We start from the raw sequence: 20,016 nt of genomic DNA, 5'->3' as shown, positions 1-20,016 counted from the left end.
TGTCTGACCATGTTTTTTTATTAACATTAGAGAGAAAGTGAGCACATTTTCAACCCCAAAACAGACACTGTTAAAAAAAGTGTGTGAATGTGCACAATCATGAACAGCAGTAAGTTATGTGAGTCTGTTGTACTGAATCCAGGGCTCCCGAGTGGCACAGCGGTCTTAGGCACTGCATCTCAGTGCTAGAGGTGTCACTACAGACCCTGGTTCGATTCCAGGCTGTATCACAACCGGCCGTGATTGGGAGTCACAACTGGTGATTGGTCTATACATGGACGTCAGGCTCAGTTGGTTCTGGATCCCTCTGGTAACAACACAGAAGTTTTATTAATTTACACCTGGGTCTATGTTGCTTACGGTGATAAACACTTGAGAAAACAGCACCAACTCACATTGTATCAGACCAGCCTTGAACTGTATTGGTTAATTTATGGACTCTTTCTCTTAGACATAACGTCAGAACCCTTAGTGGATTTGGTTATTTCAGCCACACCTGCTGCTGACAAGTGTATAACATTTTGCACACAACCATGCAATCTCCATAGACAAACATTGGGAGTAGAGTGGCCTTACTGAAGAGCTCAGTGACTTACAACGTGGCCACCTGTGTCATAGGATGCCACCTTTCCAACAAGTCAGTTTGTCAAATTTCTTCCCTGCTAGAGCTGTCCCGGTCAACTGTAAGTGCTGTTATTGTTAAGTGGAAACATCTAGGAGCAACAACGGCTCAGCCGCGAAGTGGTAGGCCACACAAGCTCACAGAACGAGACCCCTGAGTGCTGAAGGGCGTAGCGCGTAAAAATCGTCTGTCCTCGGTTGCAACACTCACTGAGTTCCAAACTGTCTCTGGAAGCAACGTCAGCACAAGAACTGTTCCTCAGGAGCTTCATGAAATAGCAGAGCAGCCGCACACAATCCTAAGATCCCCATGCGGAATGCCAAGCATCGGCTGGAGTGGTGTAAAGCTCGCCACCATTGGACTCTGGAGCAGTGGAAACGCGTTCTCTGGAGTAATGAATCACGCTTCACCATCTGGCAGTCCAACGGACGAATCTGGGTTTGGCATATGCCAGGAGAACGCTACCTGACCCAATGCATTGTGCCAACTGTAAAGTTTGGTGGAGGAGGAATAATGGTCTCGGTCTGTTTTTCATGGTTCGGGCTAGGCCCCTTAGCGTTAAGATTTCCCTTCACTGGAACTATAGCATACAATGACATTCTAGACAATTCTGTGCTTTCAACTTTGTGGCAACAGTTTGGGGAAAGCCATTTCCTGTTTCAGCATGACAATGCCCCCATTCACAGAGTATTGATTTTGTCCACCCACACCAGATGCAATCAGGAGACGCAGGTTGAAATACCAAAACAAACTCTGAACCAACTAGATTAATTTGGGGACAGGTCAAATTTAGCTAGCTTGCTGTTGCTAGCTAATTTGTCCTGGGTTATAAACATTGGGTTGTTATCTTACCTGAAATGCACAAGGTCCTCTACTCTGACAATTAATCCACAGATAAAAGGCTAAACCGAGTTAGGAGAGATTTCTAGAAACTCCTTCAGGCTTCTTCTTTGGACTTTATATGGCAGTTTGCAACCAACTTTAAGGTGCATTACCACCACCAACTGGACTGGAGTGTGGAACTCAGTTCATCTTTCAATCACCCACGTGGGTATATGCTCCTAAAAACCAATGAGATGGGAGAGGCGGGACTTGCAGCACATCAAGCGTGACAAATAGAATCAAGTTCTATTTTAGCGCCTGGCTACGCAGACGCTCATTGACTCGCGCAAGCAGTGTGGGTGCAATGATTGAATTAGATGTATGTGTACATTTATTTTGTAACGCTCGCACATGTTACATGCTGACCACACCGCTCGTGCACCATAGTGCGCATTCATACCTTAATAGAAAATTACTCAAGTAAAAGTGAGTCACCCAGTAAAATACTCCTTGAGTAAAAGTCAAAGTATTTGGTTTTAAATACACTTAAGTATCAAATGTAATTACAAAAATATACTTAAGTTTAAAAGTAGAAGTATAAATAATTTCAAATTACTTCTATTAGGCAATCCAAACAGCACAATTTTCTTGTTTTTTTATTTATTTACAGCTAGCCAGGGGCACACTCCAACACCCAGACATCATTTACAAATGAAGAATTAGTGTTTCGTGAGTCCTCCAGATCAGAGGCAGTAGAGATGACCAGGTGTGTGAATTGAACCGTTTTCCTGTCCTGTTAAGTACTCAAAATGTAACGAGTACTTCTGTGTGTCAGGGAAAATGTATGGAGTAAAAAGTACATTATTTTCTTTAGGAATGTAGTGGAGTAAAAGTAAAAGTTGTCAAAAATATAAATAGTAAAGTACAGATACTTTAAAGTACTACTGAAGTTGTATTTGGGCATCTTTACTTAAGTACTTTACACCACTGGTTAATTCACTGCATACATTAAGTTTGGAGCTGTATACAAATCGTCAGTTTTATCAAATACATTTCTAAGTAAGAATTAAAAAGTTTAAAAGTGTTAAAAAAATTATAATAATTGAATTAAGGGCAGGACATATGCAAGGCACTTGATCACGTATCAAAAACTATTTGGAATGTGATTTTCTTCTTATGGTCATGATCGTACAGGTAAATACACACAACTACTCATCCAATAGAGGCAACCAATAAAGCACAATTGATCAATTTGAAAGGGATCAATAATTGATCAAGCAATGTATATAATATATTATATGTATTAATGTGTATAAGAAGAACATTTAAAACCAAAGTTGCAATAGTGTCAGTATCTCCCCAGTCTAAGAATATTTGACACGTCCTATACCAGATAGAGCTCTAACGCCTATGTAAATCAAATCAAAACATTAGATAGGTATTAGACATACAGTAATATCTCTTTGGACAGGATAAGTGCTATTTCCTCCATATTGCTTACACCTATCCACACACAGACACTGACTCAGGTGACAAGGGTTTCCCAATCCTGGTCCAGGGGACCCAAGGCGGTGCACATGTTTTGTTTTTCGCTTAATTCAACGAATCAACTTATCAAGCATTTGGTTGAGTCAGGTTTGTGAGTGCAAAAACAAAAATGTGCCCCCCTTAGGGTCCGCAGGACCAGGATTGGGACACACTGGGGTAGGGGCCTGGAAAGGATTTGGAATTTTGATTTGGAACACAAACAGGAAGTTAAGTGCTGAGGGGGTGGGGCTTCTTTCCTTACATCACTTCCTGAGAAGTGATTTCCCCTCCTCCTGTTCCTCTGTGTACGTTGGCTCTGAAGGGGTTAACACACAGAGCAAACGTGTTAAAACAGACCCAGGATAAAAGGTAGTGTGTGTGTGTGTTCTAGCTGTTCCTGGAAACTTCCAGTCATTGTGCTAACGCTAGTTAGCAATGGGCCAGAAACTACCTTCAACTAACTTCAAACTGCACACAGAGACATTCAAATGTCCATTAGTGAAAGAAACCACAAAACCTACTCTAGACTTGATCAGTGTCTACAGATAACTTCAACAACATAAAAGTCATTATAAAAGCTACATTATGAAACCGATCACACAGCAGCATATTCAAAGTGGAAAAGCATAAGAGATCGGTTCTCATACTTGGTTAAAAAAAAAGGGGGTTGACAACCTGTCAACTGCTTGACAGCCAATCAATGGGTGAGGGGGAGGGACATTCATGGCCACCGCTGTACCCTGATTGGTCCAGATCCATACCAATCATTCTGATTTCAGTGTCAGGGTCCGTTGACTCGAGTGTAATTGCTGCACTCAGCAGGGATTGGTTCAGGACAGCATAAAAAAATATATATATCACTGTTCTCGTCCGTGATTTGTTGGTTGTGGTGTCAGTCACTGAGTGTTACCCGATAGGATGGTTAGTGCCGCCTCCACACTGGCGGTGTGTCTAAGATCCGGCAGATCTGCTGCCAACAGGACCTCCAAGACCGAATACTGAGAGAGAGACAGAGTGAAGAGAGAGAGAGATGCAATCAGTCTGATTATACTTCATCATTGGTAGTCAACCAATCAACCAGTCAGTACCTGCAGGCCAGAACACACCCAGTCAGTCAGTCAGTACCTGCAGGCCAGAACACATCCAGTCAGTCAGTCAGTCAGTACCTGCAGGCCAGAGCACAACCAGTCAGTCAGTCAGTCAGTACCTGCAGGCCAGAGCACACCCAGTCAGTCAGTCAGTCAGTCAGTACCTGCAGGCCAGAACACATCAGTCAGTCAGTCAGTCAGTACCTGCAGGCCAGAACACATCGAGTCAGTCAGTACCTGCAGGCCAGAACACATCGAGTCAGTCAGTCAGTCAGTACCTGCAGGCCAGAACACATCAGTCAGTCAGTCAGTCAGTCAGTACCTGCAGGCCAGAACACATCGAGTCAGTCAGTCAGTCAGTACCTGCAGGCCAGAACACACCCAGTCAGTCAGTCAGTACCTGCAGGCCAGAACACACCCAGTCAGTCAGTCAGTACCTGCAGGCCAGAACACACCCAGTCAGTCAGTCAGTACCTGCAGGCCAGAGCACACCCAGTCAGCCAGTCAGTACCTGCAGGCCAGAACACACCCAGTCAGTCAGTCAGTCAGTACCTGCAGGCCAGAACACACCCAGTCAGTCAGTACCTGCAGGCCAGAACACACCCAGTCAGTCAGTCAGTCAGTCAGTCAGTCAGTCAGTCATTATCTGCAGGCCAGAACACACCCAGTCAGTCAGTCAGTCGGTCAGTCGGTCAGTCGGTACCTGCAGGCCAGAACACACCCAGTCAGTCAGTCATTATCTGCAGGCCAGAACACACCCAGTCAGTCAGTCAGTCAGTCAGTCGGTACCTGCAGGCCAGAACACACCCAGTCAGTCAGTCAGTCAGTCAGTCATTATCTGCAGGCCAGAACACACCCAGTCAGTCAGTCAGTATCTGCAGGCCAGAACACACCCAGTCAGTCAGTCAGTCAGTCAGTCATTATCTGCAGGCCAGAACACACCCAGTCAGTCAGTCAGTACCTGCAGGCCAGAGCACACCCAGTCAGTCAGTCAGTACCTGCAGGCCAGAACACACCCAGTCAGTCAGTCAGTCAGTCAGTCAGTCAGTCAGTCAGTCAGGCCAGAACACACCCAGTCAGTCAGTCAGTCAGTCAGTCAGTACCTGCAGGCCAGAACACACCCAGTCAGTCAGTCAGTCAGTACCTGCAGGCCAGAACACACCCAGTCAGTCAGTCAGTCAGTACCTGCAGGCCAGAACACACCCAGTCAGTCAGTACCTGCAGGCCAGAACACACCCAGTCAGTACCTGCAGGCCAGAACACATCCAGTCAGTCAGTCAGTCAGTACCTGCAGGCCAGAACACACCCAGTCAGTCAGTCAGTCAGTCAGTCAGTCAGTCAGTCAGTCAGTCAGTCAGTCAGTCAGTCATTATCTGCAGGCCAGAACACACCCAGTCAGTCAGTCAGTCAGTCAGTCAGTCAGTCGGTCAGTCGGTCGGTCAGTCGGTCGGTCAGTCGGTACCTGCAGGCCAGAACACACCCAGTCAGTCAGTCAGTCAGTTATTATCTGCAGGCCAGAACACACCCAGTCAGTCAGTCAGTCAGTCAGTACCTGCAGGCCAGAGCACACCCAGTCAGTCAGTCAGTCAGTCAGTACCTGCAGGCCAGAGCACACCCAGTCAGTCAGTCAGTCAGTACCTGCAGGCCAGAGCACACCCAGTCAGTCAGTCAGTACCTGCAGGCCAGAGCACACCCAGTCAGTCAGTCAGTCAGTAAGTACTTGCAGGCCAGAGCACACCCAGTCAGTCAGTCAGTACCTGCAGGCCAGAGCACACCCAGTCAGTCAGTCAGTACCTGCAGGCCAGAGCACACCCAGTCAGTCAGTCAGTCAGTACTTGCAGGCCAGAACACACCCAGTCAGTCAGTACCTGCAGGCCAGAACACACCCAGTCAGTCAGTCGGTACCTGCAGGCCAGAACACACCCAGTCAGTCAGTCAGTACCTGCAGGCCAGAACACACCCAGTCAGTCAGTACCTGCAGGCCAGAACACACCCAGTCAGTCAGTCAGTCAGTCAGTACCTGCAGGCCAGAGAAGATGAGTCCGACCCCTCGTAGTTTGAACTGTCGTAGCAGGTCCCTGAGCTCGTTGACAACTGTATAGTCTACAGTATTGACATGATGACAGTCCAGGACCACTGACCTAGGAGGAGAGGCTGAGGGAGACAGGGAGGGGGGAGAGGAGAGGGGGAGGACAGATTAGTCTCCCTAGGCAGACGGATTGCCTCCCACATTAACAATGTTCCAGCATTCCAGAATACACATTCTCTTACCCTGTAGTGCCTGAGTGTATAGGACAGTGTTGAGGTACTCTGTCGAGGGGAAACTAAGTCCACTATCTAACTCCATCACCAGAACACCATGATCACACACCTGTACACACAGAGAGAACACACACCTGTTACACACACACACACACACACACACACACACACACACACACACACACGTACACAGAGAGAACACACACCTGTTACACACACACACACACACACACACGTACACAGAGAGAACACACACCTGTTACACACACACACACACACACCTGTACACAGAGAGAACACACACCTGTTACACACACACACACACACACACCTGTACACAGAGAGAACACACACCTGTTACACACACACACACACACACCTGTACACAGAGAGAACACACACCTGTTACACACACACACACACACCTGTACACAGAGAGAACACACACCTGTTACACACACACACACACACACACCTGTACACAGAGAGAACACACACCTGTTACACACACACACACACACACACACACACACACACACCTGTACACAGAGAGAACACACACCTGTTACACACACACACACACACACACCTGTACACAGAGAGAACACACACCTGTTACACACACACACACACACACACACACACACACACACCTGTACACAGAGAGAACACACACCTGTTACACACACACACACACACACACCTGTACACAGAGAGAACACACACCTGTTACACACACACACACACACCTGTACACAGAGAGAACACACACCTGTTACACACACACACACACACCTGTACACAGAGAGAACACACACCTGTTACACACACACACACACACACACACACCTGTACACAGAGAGAACACACACTGTTACCACACACACAACACCACACACACACACACACACACACACACACACACACACACACACCTGTACACAGAGAGAACACACACCTGTTACACACACACACACACACCTGTACACAGAGAGAACACACACCTGTTACACACACACACACACACCTGTACACAGAGAGAACACACACCTGTTACACACACACACACACACCTGTACACAGAGAGAACACACACCTGTTACACACACACACACACACACCTGTACACAGAGAGAACACACACCTGTTACACACACACACACACACCTGTACACAGAGAGAACACACACCTGTTACACACACACACACGTACACAGAGAGAACACACACCTGTTACACACACACACACAGAGAGAGAACACACACACACACACACACACACACACACACCTGTTACACACACACAGACCTGTTACACCTGCCACACACACACACCTGTACACACAGAGAGAACACACACACGCAAATGAATGCATGCACACATGCGCGCGCGCGCACACACACACACACACACTACCTTTATGCTGGGCCTGGCTACATTGTAGAGCAGCATGAGTCCAGAAACAACTACACCTCCCACAATGCCGTACTGCACCTCCCAGAAACTCAACAGGAAGGTGGTCAGGAACGGCACCAGGTCAAGCTCTGAGACACACACACACACACACACACACACACACACACACAGATTTGAAAACACACACATAGATTTGAAACACACAAATATGTAAAAACTGAGAGACAAACACATACAAACCGATTTAAAAACACACACACTACTTACTGCGTATCCTCCAGAACTGTATGACGACACGGTAGTCGACCATGGGAACCACAGCACAGATGATGACTGCTGCCAGAGAGGCTTTCGGGATGTAGTAGAATGCTGGCATCAGGAAGGCCAGGGACAACAGCACTACCACACCTCAACACCAGACAGATACCACACATTAATTACAGTATACTAACGATATTTACGTCATTTAGCAGACGCTCTTATCCAGAGCGACTTACAGTAGTGAATGCATACATTTCATAAATTTTTTTTTTTTCTGTGCTGGCCCCCCGTGGGAATCGAACCCACAACCCTGGTGTTGCAAACACCATGCTCTACCAACTGAGCTACAGGGAAGGCTACACAACGACTACACAATACACTACCACAACACCAGACAGATACCACACATTAATTACAGTATACTAACTACTACACAATACCACACCTCAACACCAGTGGGCGTCAGACACTACACAATAATTACAGTGTACTGCAGTATTATACAGTAAACTATACTACTAGTCTACAATCGTGGCCAAAAGTTGAGAATGACGCAAATATTAATTTTCACAAAGTCTGCTGCCTCAGTTTGTATGATGGCAATTTGCATATACTCCAGAATGTTATGAAGAGTGATCAGATGAATTGCAAAGTCCCTCTTTGCCATGCAAATGAACTGAATCCCCAAAAAACATTTCCACTGCATTTCAGCCCTGCCACAAAAGGACCAGCTGACATCATGTCAGTGATTCTCTCGTTAACTTGTTGGGGCTAGGGGGCAGTATTTGCACGGCCGGATAAAAAAACGTACCCGATTTAATCTGGTTACTACTCCTGCCCAGTAACTAGAATATGCATATAATTAGTAGATTTGGATAGAAAACACTAAAGTTTCTAAAACTGTTTGAATGGTGTCTGAGTATAACAGAACTCATATGGCAGGCCAAAACCTGAGAAGATTCCATGCAGGAAGTGGAAATCTGATTTGTGGAATCACCTTCAACACTTTGCCTATGAAACACACCGTGAGTTAGGATTCATTTAGCACTTCCTAAGGCTTCCACTAGATGTCAACAGTCTTTACAAAGTGTTTTGACTCTTCTCCGGTAAAAACTGCCCGAACGAGAGGCCTGGAAAGCTGGTCATAGGGGGAGGGCCATTACTACTATGACGCGGGCGCCCGTGGGTACCCTCTTGTTCCGAAACGTTTAGTAAGACAATGCAATGTCCGCCTTGAATATTATTGAAGCTCTGATTGAAAAAGGTCCTAAAGATTTATGTTATGCAACGTTTGACATGTTTGAACGAACGTAAATATATATTTTTTGCACATTCGTGACGACAAGTCCCGCGCGCTTCAGTACATTATGAGTAGCCTTCGGAACGCGCTAACAAGAAGGAGCTATTGGGACATAAATTATTAACTTTTTCAAACAAAACTACATTTGTTGTGGACCTGGGATACCTGGAAGTGCCTTCTGATGAAGATAATCAAAGGTAAGGGAATATTTACAATAGTATATTTGATTTTAGATGGTTCCAAGATGGCGCTAACCTGTATCGCCTAGCCTATTTTTCTGAGCATAGCACCTCGTTTATTGCAAAGTGTGATTTCCCAGTAAAGTTATTTTTAACCTGTTAGGGTATAGGGGGCAGTATTGAGAATTTTTTGAAAAAATATGTGCCCATTTTTAACTGCCTATTACACCAACTCAGAAGCTAGAATATGCATATTATTGTTCAGGTTTGGATAGAAAACACCCTAAAGTTTCTAAAACTGTTTGAATGGTGTCTGAGTATAACAGAACTCATTTGGCAGGCAAAACCCTGAGACAGATTCTGACAGGAAGTGGATACCTGATGTGTTGAATTGACTTTGAGCCTATGCCATTGAAAAACAAAGGGGGTGAGGAATGTTTTGGCACTTCCTATTGCTTCCACAAGATGTCCCCAGCCTTTACAAAGTGTTTTGAGTCTTCTACAGTGAGATCTGACTGAAGAAGAGCTTTGGAACGGCGATGGCCCATTAGACACCTGGCGTGCGAGTTGATGGTGGGTACTCTCATTCCGAAACGTTTTAAAAGAGAACCCAATGGTCCGCCTTGAATTTTATTCATGTTCTGGTTAAAAAAGGCCCTAATGATTTATGCGATACAACGTTTGACATGTTTGAACGAACGTAAATATATTTTTTCCGTTCGTGATGTGAAGTTAAGTCCGGCTGGCTTAGATCATGTGCTACAACACGGAGGTTTTTGGACATAAATGATGAGCTTTTTTGAACAAAACTACATTCGTTATGGACCTGGGATTCTTTGGAAGTGACATCTGATGAAGAGAATCAAAGGTAATGGATTATTTACATAGTATTTTCGATTTTAGATCTCTCCAACATGGCGGTTAGTCTGTATCGCAATGCGTATTTTTCTGGCGCAGTGCTCAGATTATTGCAAAGTGTGATTTCCCAGTAAGGTTAATTTTAAATCTGGCAAGTCCATTGCGTTCAAGAGATGTAAATCTATAATTCTTAGAATGACAATATAATATTTTACCAATGTTTTCTAATATTAATTAATTATTTTGTTGTCATGACTTGACTGCCGGTATTGGAGGGAAACGATTTCCTGAACATCAACGCCATAGTAAAACGCTGTTTTTAGATATAAATATGAACTTGATAGAACTAAAAATGCATGCATTGTCTAACATAATGTCCTAGGAGTGTCATCTGATGGAGATTGTAAAAGGTTAGTGCATAATTTTACCTGATTTTATGGTTTTGGTGACGCCTGTCTTTGAATCGACAATACACTACACACAGCTATTGTCAATGTACTCTCCTAACATAACCTAACTTTATGCTTTCCCCGTAAAACCTTTTTGAAATCGGAAAACGTGGTTAGATTAAGGAGATGTTTATCTTTCAAAGGCTGTAAGTTAGTTGTATGTTTGAGAAATTTGAATTTTGACATTTATTTGGTTTCAAATTTGCCGCTCTTGAAATGCACCTGCTGTTGATAGGGTGCGCCACGGGGGGCACGCTAACGTCCCACATAGCCCCAAGAAGTTAAATCTGGCAATGCGGTTGCATTCACGAGATGTTAATCTATAATTCTTTGAATGACAATATAAAATTTTAACAATGTTTTCGAATAGTAATTTTGTAAATTGTAGTGCTGATTCACCGGAAGCATTTGAGGGAAAATATTTTCTGAACGTCACGGGCCAATGTAAAATGCTGTTTTTTATATATAAATATGAACTTTATCGAACAAAAAAAATGCATGTATTGTGTAACATGATGTCCTAGGAGTGTCATCTGATGAAGATTGTCAAAGATTAGTGCTGCATTTAGCTGTGTTTTGGGTATTTGTGATGCATGCTAGTTGCTTTGAAAATGGCAGTGTTATTATTTTTGGCAGGGTACTCTCCTAACATAATCTAATGTTTTGCTTTTGCTGTAAAGCCTTTTTGAAAATCGGACAACGTGGTTCGATTCAGGAGAGGTGTATCTATAAAATGGTGTAAAATAGTCATATGTTTGAGAAATTTAAGTTATAGCATTTATGAGGTATTTGTATTTCGCGTGACGCGATTCCACTGGCTGTTGACTAGGGTGGGACGCAAGCGTCCCAGGTTCCCAGACAGGTTAACACAGGTGTGAGTGTTGACGAGGACAAGGCTGGAGATCACTCTGTCATGCTGATTGAGTTCGAATAACAGACTGGAAGCTTCAAAAGGAGGGTGGTGCTTGGAATCATCGTTCTTCCTCTGTTTACCATGGGTACCTGCAAGAAAACACGTGCCGTCATCATTGCTTTGCACAAAAAGGGCTTCACGGGCAAGGATATTGCTGCCAGTAAGATTGCACCTAAATCAACCATTTATCGGATCATCAAGAACTTCAAGGAGAGCGGTTTAATTGTTGTGAAGAAGGCTTCAGGGCGCCCAAGAAAGTCCAGCAAGCGCCAGGACCGTCTCCTAAAGTTGATTCAGCTGCGGGATCGGGGCACCACCAGTACAGAGCTTGCTCAGGAATGGCAGCAGGCAGGCAGGTGAGTGCATCTGCACGCACAGTGAGGCGAAGACTTTTGGAGGATGGCCTGGTGTCAAGAAGGGCAGCAAAGAAGCCACTTTCTCCAGGAAAAACATCAGGGACAGACTGATATTCTGCAAACGGTACAGGGATTGGACTGCTGAGGACTGGGGTAAAGTCATTTTCTCTGATGAATCCCCTTTGGGGCATCCGGAAAAAAGATTGTCCGGAGAAGACAAGGTGAGCGCTACCATCAGTCCTGTGTCATGCCAACAGTAAAGCATCCGGAGACCATTCATGTGTGGGGTTGCTTTTCAGCCAAGGGAGTGGGCTCACTCACAATTTTGCCTAAGAACACAGCCATGAATAAAGAATGGTACCAACACATCCTCCGAGAGCAACTTCTCCCAACCATCCAGGAACAGTTTGGTGACGAACAATACCTTTTCCAGCATGATGGAGCACCTTGCCATAAGGCAAAAGTGATAACTAAGTGGCTCGGGGAACAAAACATCGATATTTTGGGTCCAGGGCCAGGAAACTCCCCAGACCTTAATCCCATTGAGAACTTGTGGTCAATCCTCAAGAGGCGGGTGGACAAACAAAAACCCACAAATTCTGACAAACTCCAAGCATTGATTATGCAAGAATGGGCTGCCATCAGTCAGGATGTGGCACAGAAGTTAACCTGTTAGGGCTAGGGGGCAGTATTTACACGGCCGGATAAAAAAAACGTACCCGATTTAATCTGGTTATTACTACTGCCCAGAAACTAGAATATGCATATAATTATTGGCTTTGGATAGAAAACACCCTAAAGTTTCTAAAACTGTTTGAATGGTGTCTGTGAGTATAACAGAACTCATATGGCAGGCAAAAACCTGAGAAGATTCTGTACAGGAAGTGCCCTCTCTGACCATTCCTTGAGCTTCTTGACTCTTTTTATTGAAAACTTAGGATCTTTGCTGTAACGTGACACTTCCTACGGCTCCCATAGGCTCTCAGAACCCGGGAAAAAGCTGAATGATGTCGAGGCAGCCCCTGGCTGAAAAACATTAGCGCCTTTGGTAAGTGGTCTATCAGAGGACAATAAGACTGAGGCACGTGCACGAGGGGATCCCATGTTTTTATTTTCTCTCTCTTTGTACTAAAACACAGATTCCCGGTCGGAATATTATCGCTTTTTTTACGAGAAAAATGGCATAAAAATTGATTTTAAACAGCGGTTGACATGCTTCGAAGTACGGTAATGGAATATTTAGAATTTTTTTGTCACGAAATGCGTCGGGCGCGTCACCCTTCTTTACCCTTTCGGATAGTGTCTTGAACGCACGAACAAAACGCCGCTATTTGGATATAACTATGGATTATTTTGAACCAAACCAACATTTGTTATTGAAGTAGAAGTCCTGGGAGTGCATTCTGACGAAGAACAGCAAAGGTAATAACATTTTTATTATAGTAAATCTGACTTTGGTGAGGGCTAAACTTGGTGGGTGTCTAAATAGCTAGCCCTGTGATGCCGGGCTATCTACTTAGAATACTGCAAAATGTGCTTTCACCGAAAAGCTATTTTAAAATCGGACATAGCGAGTGCATAGAGGAGTTCTGTATCTATAATTCTTAAAATAATTGTTATGTTTTTTGTGAACGTTTATCGTGAGTAATTTAGTAAATTCACCGGAAGTTTGCGGGGGGTATGCTAGTTCTGAATGTCACATGCTAATGTAAAAAGCTGGTTTTTGATATAAATATGAACTTGATTGAACAAAACATGCATGTATTGTATAACATAATGTCCTAAGATTGTCATCTGATGAAGATCATCAAAGGTTAGTGCTGCATTTAGCTGTGGTTTGGGTTTATGTGACATTATATGCTAGCTTGAAAAATGGGTGTCTGATTATTTCTGGCTGGGTACTCTGCTGACATAATCTAATGTTTTGCTTTCGTTGTAAAGCCTTTTTGAAATCGGACAGTGTGGTTAGATTAATTAACGAGAGTCTTGTCTTTAAAATGGTGTGAAATAGTCATATGTTTGAGAAATTGAAGTAATAGCATTTCTAAGGTATTTGAATAACGCGCCACAGGATTCCACTGGCTGTTGAGTAGGTGGGACGATTTCGTCCTACCTTCCCTAGAGAGGTTAATTGACAGCATGCCAGGGCGGACTGCAGTGGTCTTGAAAAAGAAGGGTCAACACTGCAAATATTGACTCTTTGCATCAACTTCATGTAATTGTCAATAAAAACCTTTGACACTTATGAAATGCTTGTAATTATACTTCTGTATTCCATAGTAACATCTGACAAAAATATCTAAAGACACTGAAGCAGCAAACTTTGTGGAAATTAATATTTGTGTCATTCAAGACTTTTGGCCACGACTGTACAGTACAATACTACAACAACATTGCAGTACAGTACAGAGAGAGAGAGAAAGAAAGAGAGAGAGAGATGGATGGATAGGAGAGAGAGAGAGAGAGAAAGGGAGAGAAATGGAAGGGAGATTTGTAGTAAATTCTGTCTTACCAGTGACTATACCTCCGGCTGGTGTACACACCCCTGTCTGGGAGTTCACTGCAGTCCTGAACATGGGTAGATTATACATTAGCGTGTATAACACACAAACACAAAATACACAGGAAACAAACGCACATTAGTGATGTCAGTATCGTGACACTCCGATACCAGATTTTCCATGGCAAAAAATAAAACCCGAAGCAGACTAAACTCCTTTAAAACCTACTTTTGTAACATATTGTGTGCTATAACTTGCAAAATAAACAAATGTGATTCTGGGCGACAACATCAGGCTGTTTCAAACATTAGGACTGTTTCAAGAGCTTCAGTCCGCTTCATGTTGTGTTTCCTTACTTCCTAGTAATGCCATACTGGTGTCATGGCAACACTAATGCACACACACCTTCCGAAGCTTCCTGTGACCGGATAGGCTGAGACGAAGGATCCCATGATGTTGGTTAGACCAATAGCAAACAGTTCCTGGTTGGCATCGATCCTATAGTCATTCTGACTGGCTGGGGATTCAAATCAAATCAAACTTTATTCAAAGTGCATTTAAACTCACTTAACAGCAAAGAAGATAGAGAAACAGAATAATTATGCAAGATTCTTTAGATATTCCATCCTCAATGTGACTTCTTTGGTCAAATAAACATTTAGCAACACAAGTTGGTACAGAAAGAGCACACCAGTAACATGGCAGAAAGACACACACACACACACACACACACACACACAGAAGGCTCTCACCGAAGGCTTTAGCGATGGCAATACTCTCCAGTACTCCCATGAAGGGGATGACAGCCAGCCCTCCTCCAAAATCCTGCCACGAGATTGGTCAGAAGGGGTTTTCAATCACTCATATCTGAGATGTGATTGGACAACAGGGTTCTAATGACTAATTACTGTTCCCTGATTGGCTTAACATACTGACCAAGAGCGACTGGGGACCTTTGCTGTAATAGCTACTTGTTACTTTTCACTGTAACCTAATTGGAAAACACAATACTGTGACAACTCAACACTAACAACTCAATACTGTAATATCATTGGTTCAGCTCACTCTCCCCAACGGTAATAACTAAATTCCGTAATATAATTGGCTGACACCCACTCTCCAGTGTCAACTCTGTATCCAAATTGGTCCATCCCCCTGTCACTCCCCCACTCTGTATCCCCATTGGTCTGTCCCCCTGTCACTCACCAACTCTGTATCCCTATTGGTCCGTCTCCCCCGTCACTCACCTCTACGATCTCTCCGAAGCTGATGCTGGTACCGTTGGGCGTGGTCTCGGAGAGGGGAGGGGCTCTGAATGGCGGTAGGCCCTGGGACGTTTTCCCGGTAATGGTGAAGACCGGTGAGCCAAACGCGTTCCATGAGAACGCCACGAAGGACGCCGCCACTACGACCAACGCATTACGCACTGAGGTGGGGAGACACACACATTATACTCTCCCTCTCTCTCTCTCTCTCACACACACACACACACACACACACACACACACACATTACAACAACAACATTACACACACATTACAACAATATTACAACAATATTACACACACACATTACAACAATATTACACACACACACACACACACGTTACACACACACACTCTACAACGATATTACACCCCCCCCAGGTACTGACCGGTAGCGATGCCCCAGACCAGACTGTGAGCAGCCCTGGTGAGGGGGGTGTCCTGTTCTGACGGGGGTTCTAGGGTACTCTTCATCCACTGCAACATCACCAGCAGATACAGACACAGCAGACCTAGAACCACATCTCCTATCCTACACACACACACACACACAACGATATTACACACACACACACACTACAACAACGATCTTACACACACACTACAACAATATCACACACACACACTACAACAATATCACACACACACACTACAACAATATCACACACACACACACACTACAACAATATCACACACTACAACAATATTACACACACACACACACACACTACAACAATATTACACACACACACACACACACACACATACAACAATATTACACACACACACACACACACACTACAACAATATTACACACACACACACACACACACTACAACAATATTACACACACACACACACACACTACAACAATATTACACACACACACACACACACTACAACGATATTACACACACACACACACACACACACACACTACAACAATATTACACACACACACTACAACAATATTACACACACATTACAACAATATTACACACACGTTACAACAATATTACACACACATTACAACAATATTACACACACATTACAACAATATTACACACACACACGTTACACACACACACGTTACAATGATATTACACACACACACTCTACAACGATATTACACACACGTTACAACAATATTACACACACACGTTACAACGATGTTACACAAACACACACACGTTACAACAATATTACACACACACACACACAGTTTACAACACATATTACAACACACACACACCAACCACGTTACAACAATATTACAACACACACACACACACGACGTTACAACAACAATGAGTACCCACACCACACACCTTTACAACAATATTACACACACACACACGTTACAACAATATTACACACACACACACACACGTTACAAACAATATTACACACACACACACACACGTTACAACAATATTACACACACACACACACGTTACAACAATATTACACACACACACACACGTTACAACAATATTACACACACACACACACGTTACAACAATATTACACACACACACACACGTTACAACAATATTACACACACGTTACAACAATATTACACACACGTTACAACAATATTACACACACGTTACAACAATATTACACACACGTTACAACAATATTACACACACACACGTTACAACAATATTACACACACACACGTTACAACGATGTTACACAAACAGACACACGTTACAACGATGTTACAACAACAGACACACGTTACAACGATGTTACACAAACAGACACACGTTACAACGATGTTACACAAACAGACACACGTTACAACGATGTTACACAAACAGACACACGTTACAACGATGTTACACAAACAGACACACGTTACAACGATGTTACACAAACAGACACACGTTACAACGATGTTACACAAACAGACACACGTTACAACGATGTTACACAAACAGACACACGTTACAACGATGTTACACAAACAGACACACGTTACAACGATGTTACACACACACACACACACACACACACACACACACACACAAGTGTAGCCTACTGTAGGCCTTCTCTACCTGGTCTCAGGTTTCCTGTAGAAGGTGTAGACCTGTCTACTCTACCTGGTCTCAGGTTTCCTGTAGAAGGTGTAGACCTGTCCTCTACTCTACCTGGTCTCAGGTTTCCTGTAGAAGGTGTAGACCTGTCCTCTACTCTACCTGGTCTCAGGTTTCCTGTAGAAGGTGTAGACCAGTCCTCTACTCTACCTGGTCTCAGGTTTCCTGTAGAAGGTGTAGACCTGTCCTCTACTCTACCTGGTCTCAGGTTTCCTGTAGAAGGTGTAGACCTGTCCTCTACTCTACCTGGTCTCAGGTTTCCTGTAGAAGGTGTAGACCAGTCCTCTACTCTACCTGGTCTCAGGTTTCCTGTAGAAGGTGTAGACCAGTCCTCTACTCTACTCTACCTGGTCTCAGGTTTCCTGTAGAAGGTGTAGACCAGTCCTCTACTCTACTCTACCTGGTCTCAGGTTTCCTGTAGAAGGTGTAGACCAGTCCTCTACTCTACCTGGTCTCAGGTTTCCTGTAGAAGGTGTAGACCAGTCCTCTACTCTACCTGGTCTCAGGTTTCCTGTAGAAGGTGTAGACCTGTCCTCTACTCTACCTGGTCTCAGGTTTCCTGTAGAAGGTGTAGACCTGTCCTCTACTCTACCTGGTCTCAGGTTTCCTGTAGAAGGTCTAGACCTGTCCTCTACTCTACCTGGTCTCAGGTATCCTGTAGAAGGTGTAGACCAGTCCTCTACTCTACCTGGTCTCAGGTATCCTGTAGAAGGTGTAGTAGACCTGCAGGAAGAACTCATGAGGTATGTCCTTCAGTCCCAGCACATTCTGGAGACAAAACAACACTGGATTAACACTGTCCTCACACAGGGATGGTGTGTGTGTGTGTGTGTGTGTGTGTGTGTCTCACCTTGACTTGACCGAAGCCTATGGTTACCGCGGCAGCACAGGTGAAGCCTTTGATCACCGGAAAGGAGATGAAGTCCAGAAGAAATCCTGAAAGCAGAAATGATCTAGAAATAGAACTTTGAGGATGATCTAGAACCAGAACCATGAGGGTGATCCAGAACCAGAACATGATGATGATCCAGAACTACGAGGGTGATCTAGAACCAGAACCATGAGGGTGATCCAGGACTACGAGGTTGATCTAGAACCAGGACTACGAGGTTGATCTATAACCAGGGCTACGACATTGATCTAGAACCAGGACTACGAGGTTGATCTAGAACCAGGACTACGAGGTTGATCTAGAACCAGGACTACGAGGTTGATCTAGAACCAGGACTACGAGGTTGATCTAGAACCAGGACTACGACATTGATCTAGAACCAGAACTACGAGGGTGATCTAGAACCAGAACTATGAGGGTGATCTAGAACCAGAAGTGATCTAGAACCAGAACTATGAAGACATTCTCCCCTACCCAGACGTAGTAGAGCCATGGCGGTCTGTATGGTTCCACAGAGCAGGGTGAGGAGGACGGCTCGGACCGGGTCTCCCCCCACGTAGGAGGCACACAGCAGGGACATGATGGCAGTAGGACCCAGGGTTACATCCTTGGAGGTCCCCAGAAACGTATAGATGAACCCACCCATGAAGGCTGAGTACAAGCCATACTGTAGAGAGGGGGATAATTTGACTTAAAGGAAGTAGAGAGAGAGAGAGCACTTCCTAATCTCCTCCCAAATGTATAACCATATGAGAGACACATATTTCCTTCAGATTACACAGATAAACAAAGAATTTGAAAACAAATCCAATTTTGATAAACTCCCATATCTATTGGGTGAAATACCACAGTGGGCCATCACAGCGGCAAGATTTGAGACCTTTTGCCACAAGAAAAGGGCAACCAGTGAAGAACAAACACTATTGTTAATACAACCCATATTTATTTATTTTCGATTTTGTACTTTAACTATTTGCACATCGCTTCAACACTGTATATAGACATAACATGACATTTGAAATGTCTTTATTATTTTGGAAAATGTGTGAGTGTAATGTTTACTGTTAGTTTTTATTTCACATTTGTTTATCCATTTCACTTGCTTTGGCAATGTAAACATATGATTCCCATGCCAATAAAACCACTTGAATTGACACAGACAGACAGACAGACAGAGAGCGAGACAGACAGACAGAGAGCGA

At 44.1% G+C, this 20,016-nt stretch overlaps 1 protein-coding gene across 4 annotated transcripts in view; it reads right to left on the bottom strand.

Moving 5' to 3' along the window:
• Window positions 1-20,016, bottom strand: part of slc26a11 (solute carrier family 26 member 11) — a 24,116-nt gene continuing 4,100 nt past the window's right edge. For 2 of the 4 annotated variants that reach the window (XM_029689810.1, XM_029689809.1), the window contains 14 exons: window positions 19,289-19,481; window positions 18,773-18,858; window positions 18,611-18,690; window positions 16,210-16,352; window positions 15,803-15,981; window positions 15,308-15,380; window positions 14,961-15,072; window positions 14,567-14,622; window positions 8,006-8,146; window positions 7,739-7,866; window positions 6,331-6,430; window positions 6,080-6,213; window positions 3,882-3,969; window positions 2,378-3,287 (listed from right to left, as the gene is read on the bottom strand). In XM_029689810.1, the coding sequence (XP_029545670.1) occupies window positions 3,235-3,287; window positions 3,882-3,969; window positions 6,080-6,213; window positions 6,331-6,430; window positions 7,739-7,866; window positions 8,006-8,146; window positions 14,567-14,622; window positions 14,961-15,072; window positions 15,308-15,380; window positions 15,803-15,981; window positions 16,210-16,352; window positions 18,611-18,690; window positions 18,773-18,858; window positions 19,289-19,481 (1,566 nt within the window). In that variant the 3' untranslated portion in view covers window positions 2,378-3,234. Of the gene's footprint in view, window positions 308-2,377; window positions 3,970-6,079; window positions 6,214-6,330; window positions 6,431-7,738; window positions 7,867-8,005; window positions 8,147-14,566; window positions 14,623-14,960; window positions 15,073-15,307; window positions 15,381-15,802; window positions 15,982-16,209; window positions 16,353-18,610; window positions 18,691-18,772; window positions 18,859-19,288; window positions 19,482-20,016 lie in introns of those variants that run through there. The other 2 variants (XM_029689811.1, XM_029689812.1) reach the window with 2 other exon arrangements.

This window comes from Salmo trutta, chromosome 14 (assembly GCF_901001165.1).
Source record: "Salmo trutta chromosome 14, fSalTru1.1, whole genome shotgun sequence".
Taxonomy (NCBI): domain Eukaryota; kingdom Metazoa; phylum Chordata; class Actinopteri; order Salmoniformes; family Salmonidae; genus Salmo; species Salmo trutta.
The sequence above is the reverse complement of the archived record's forward strand: the minus strand, read 5'-3'. Positions and strand labels throughout refer to the sequence as shown.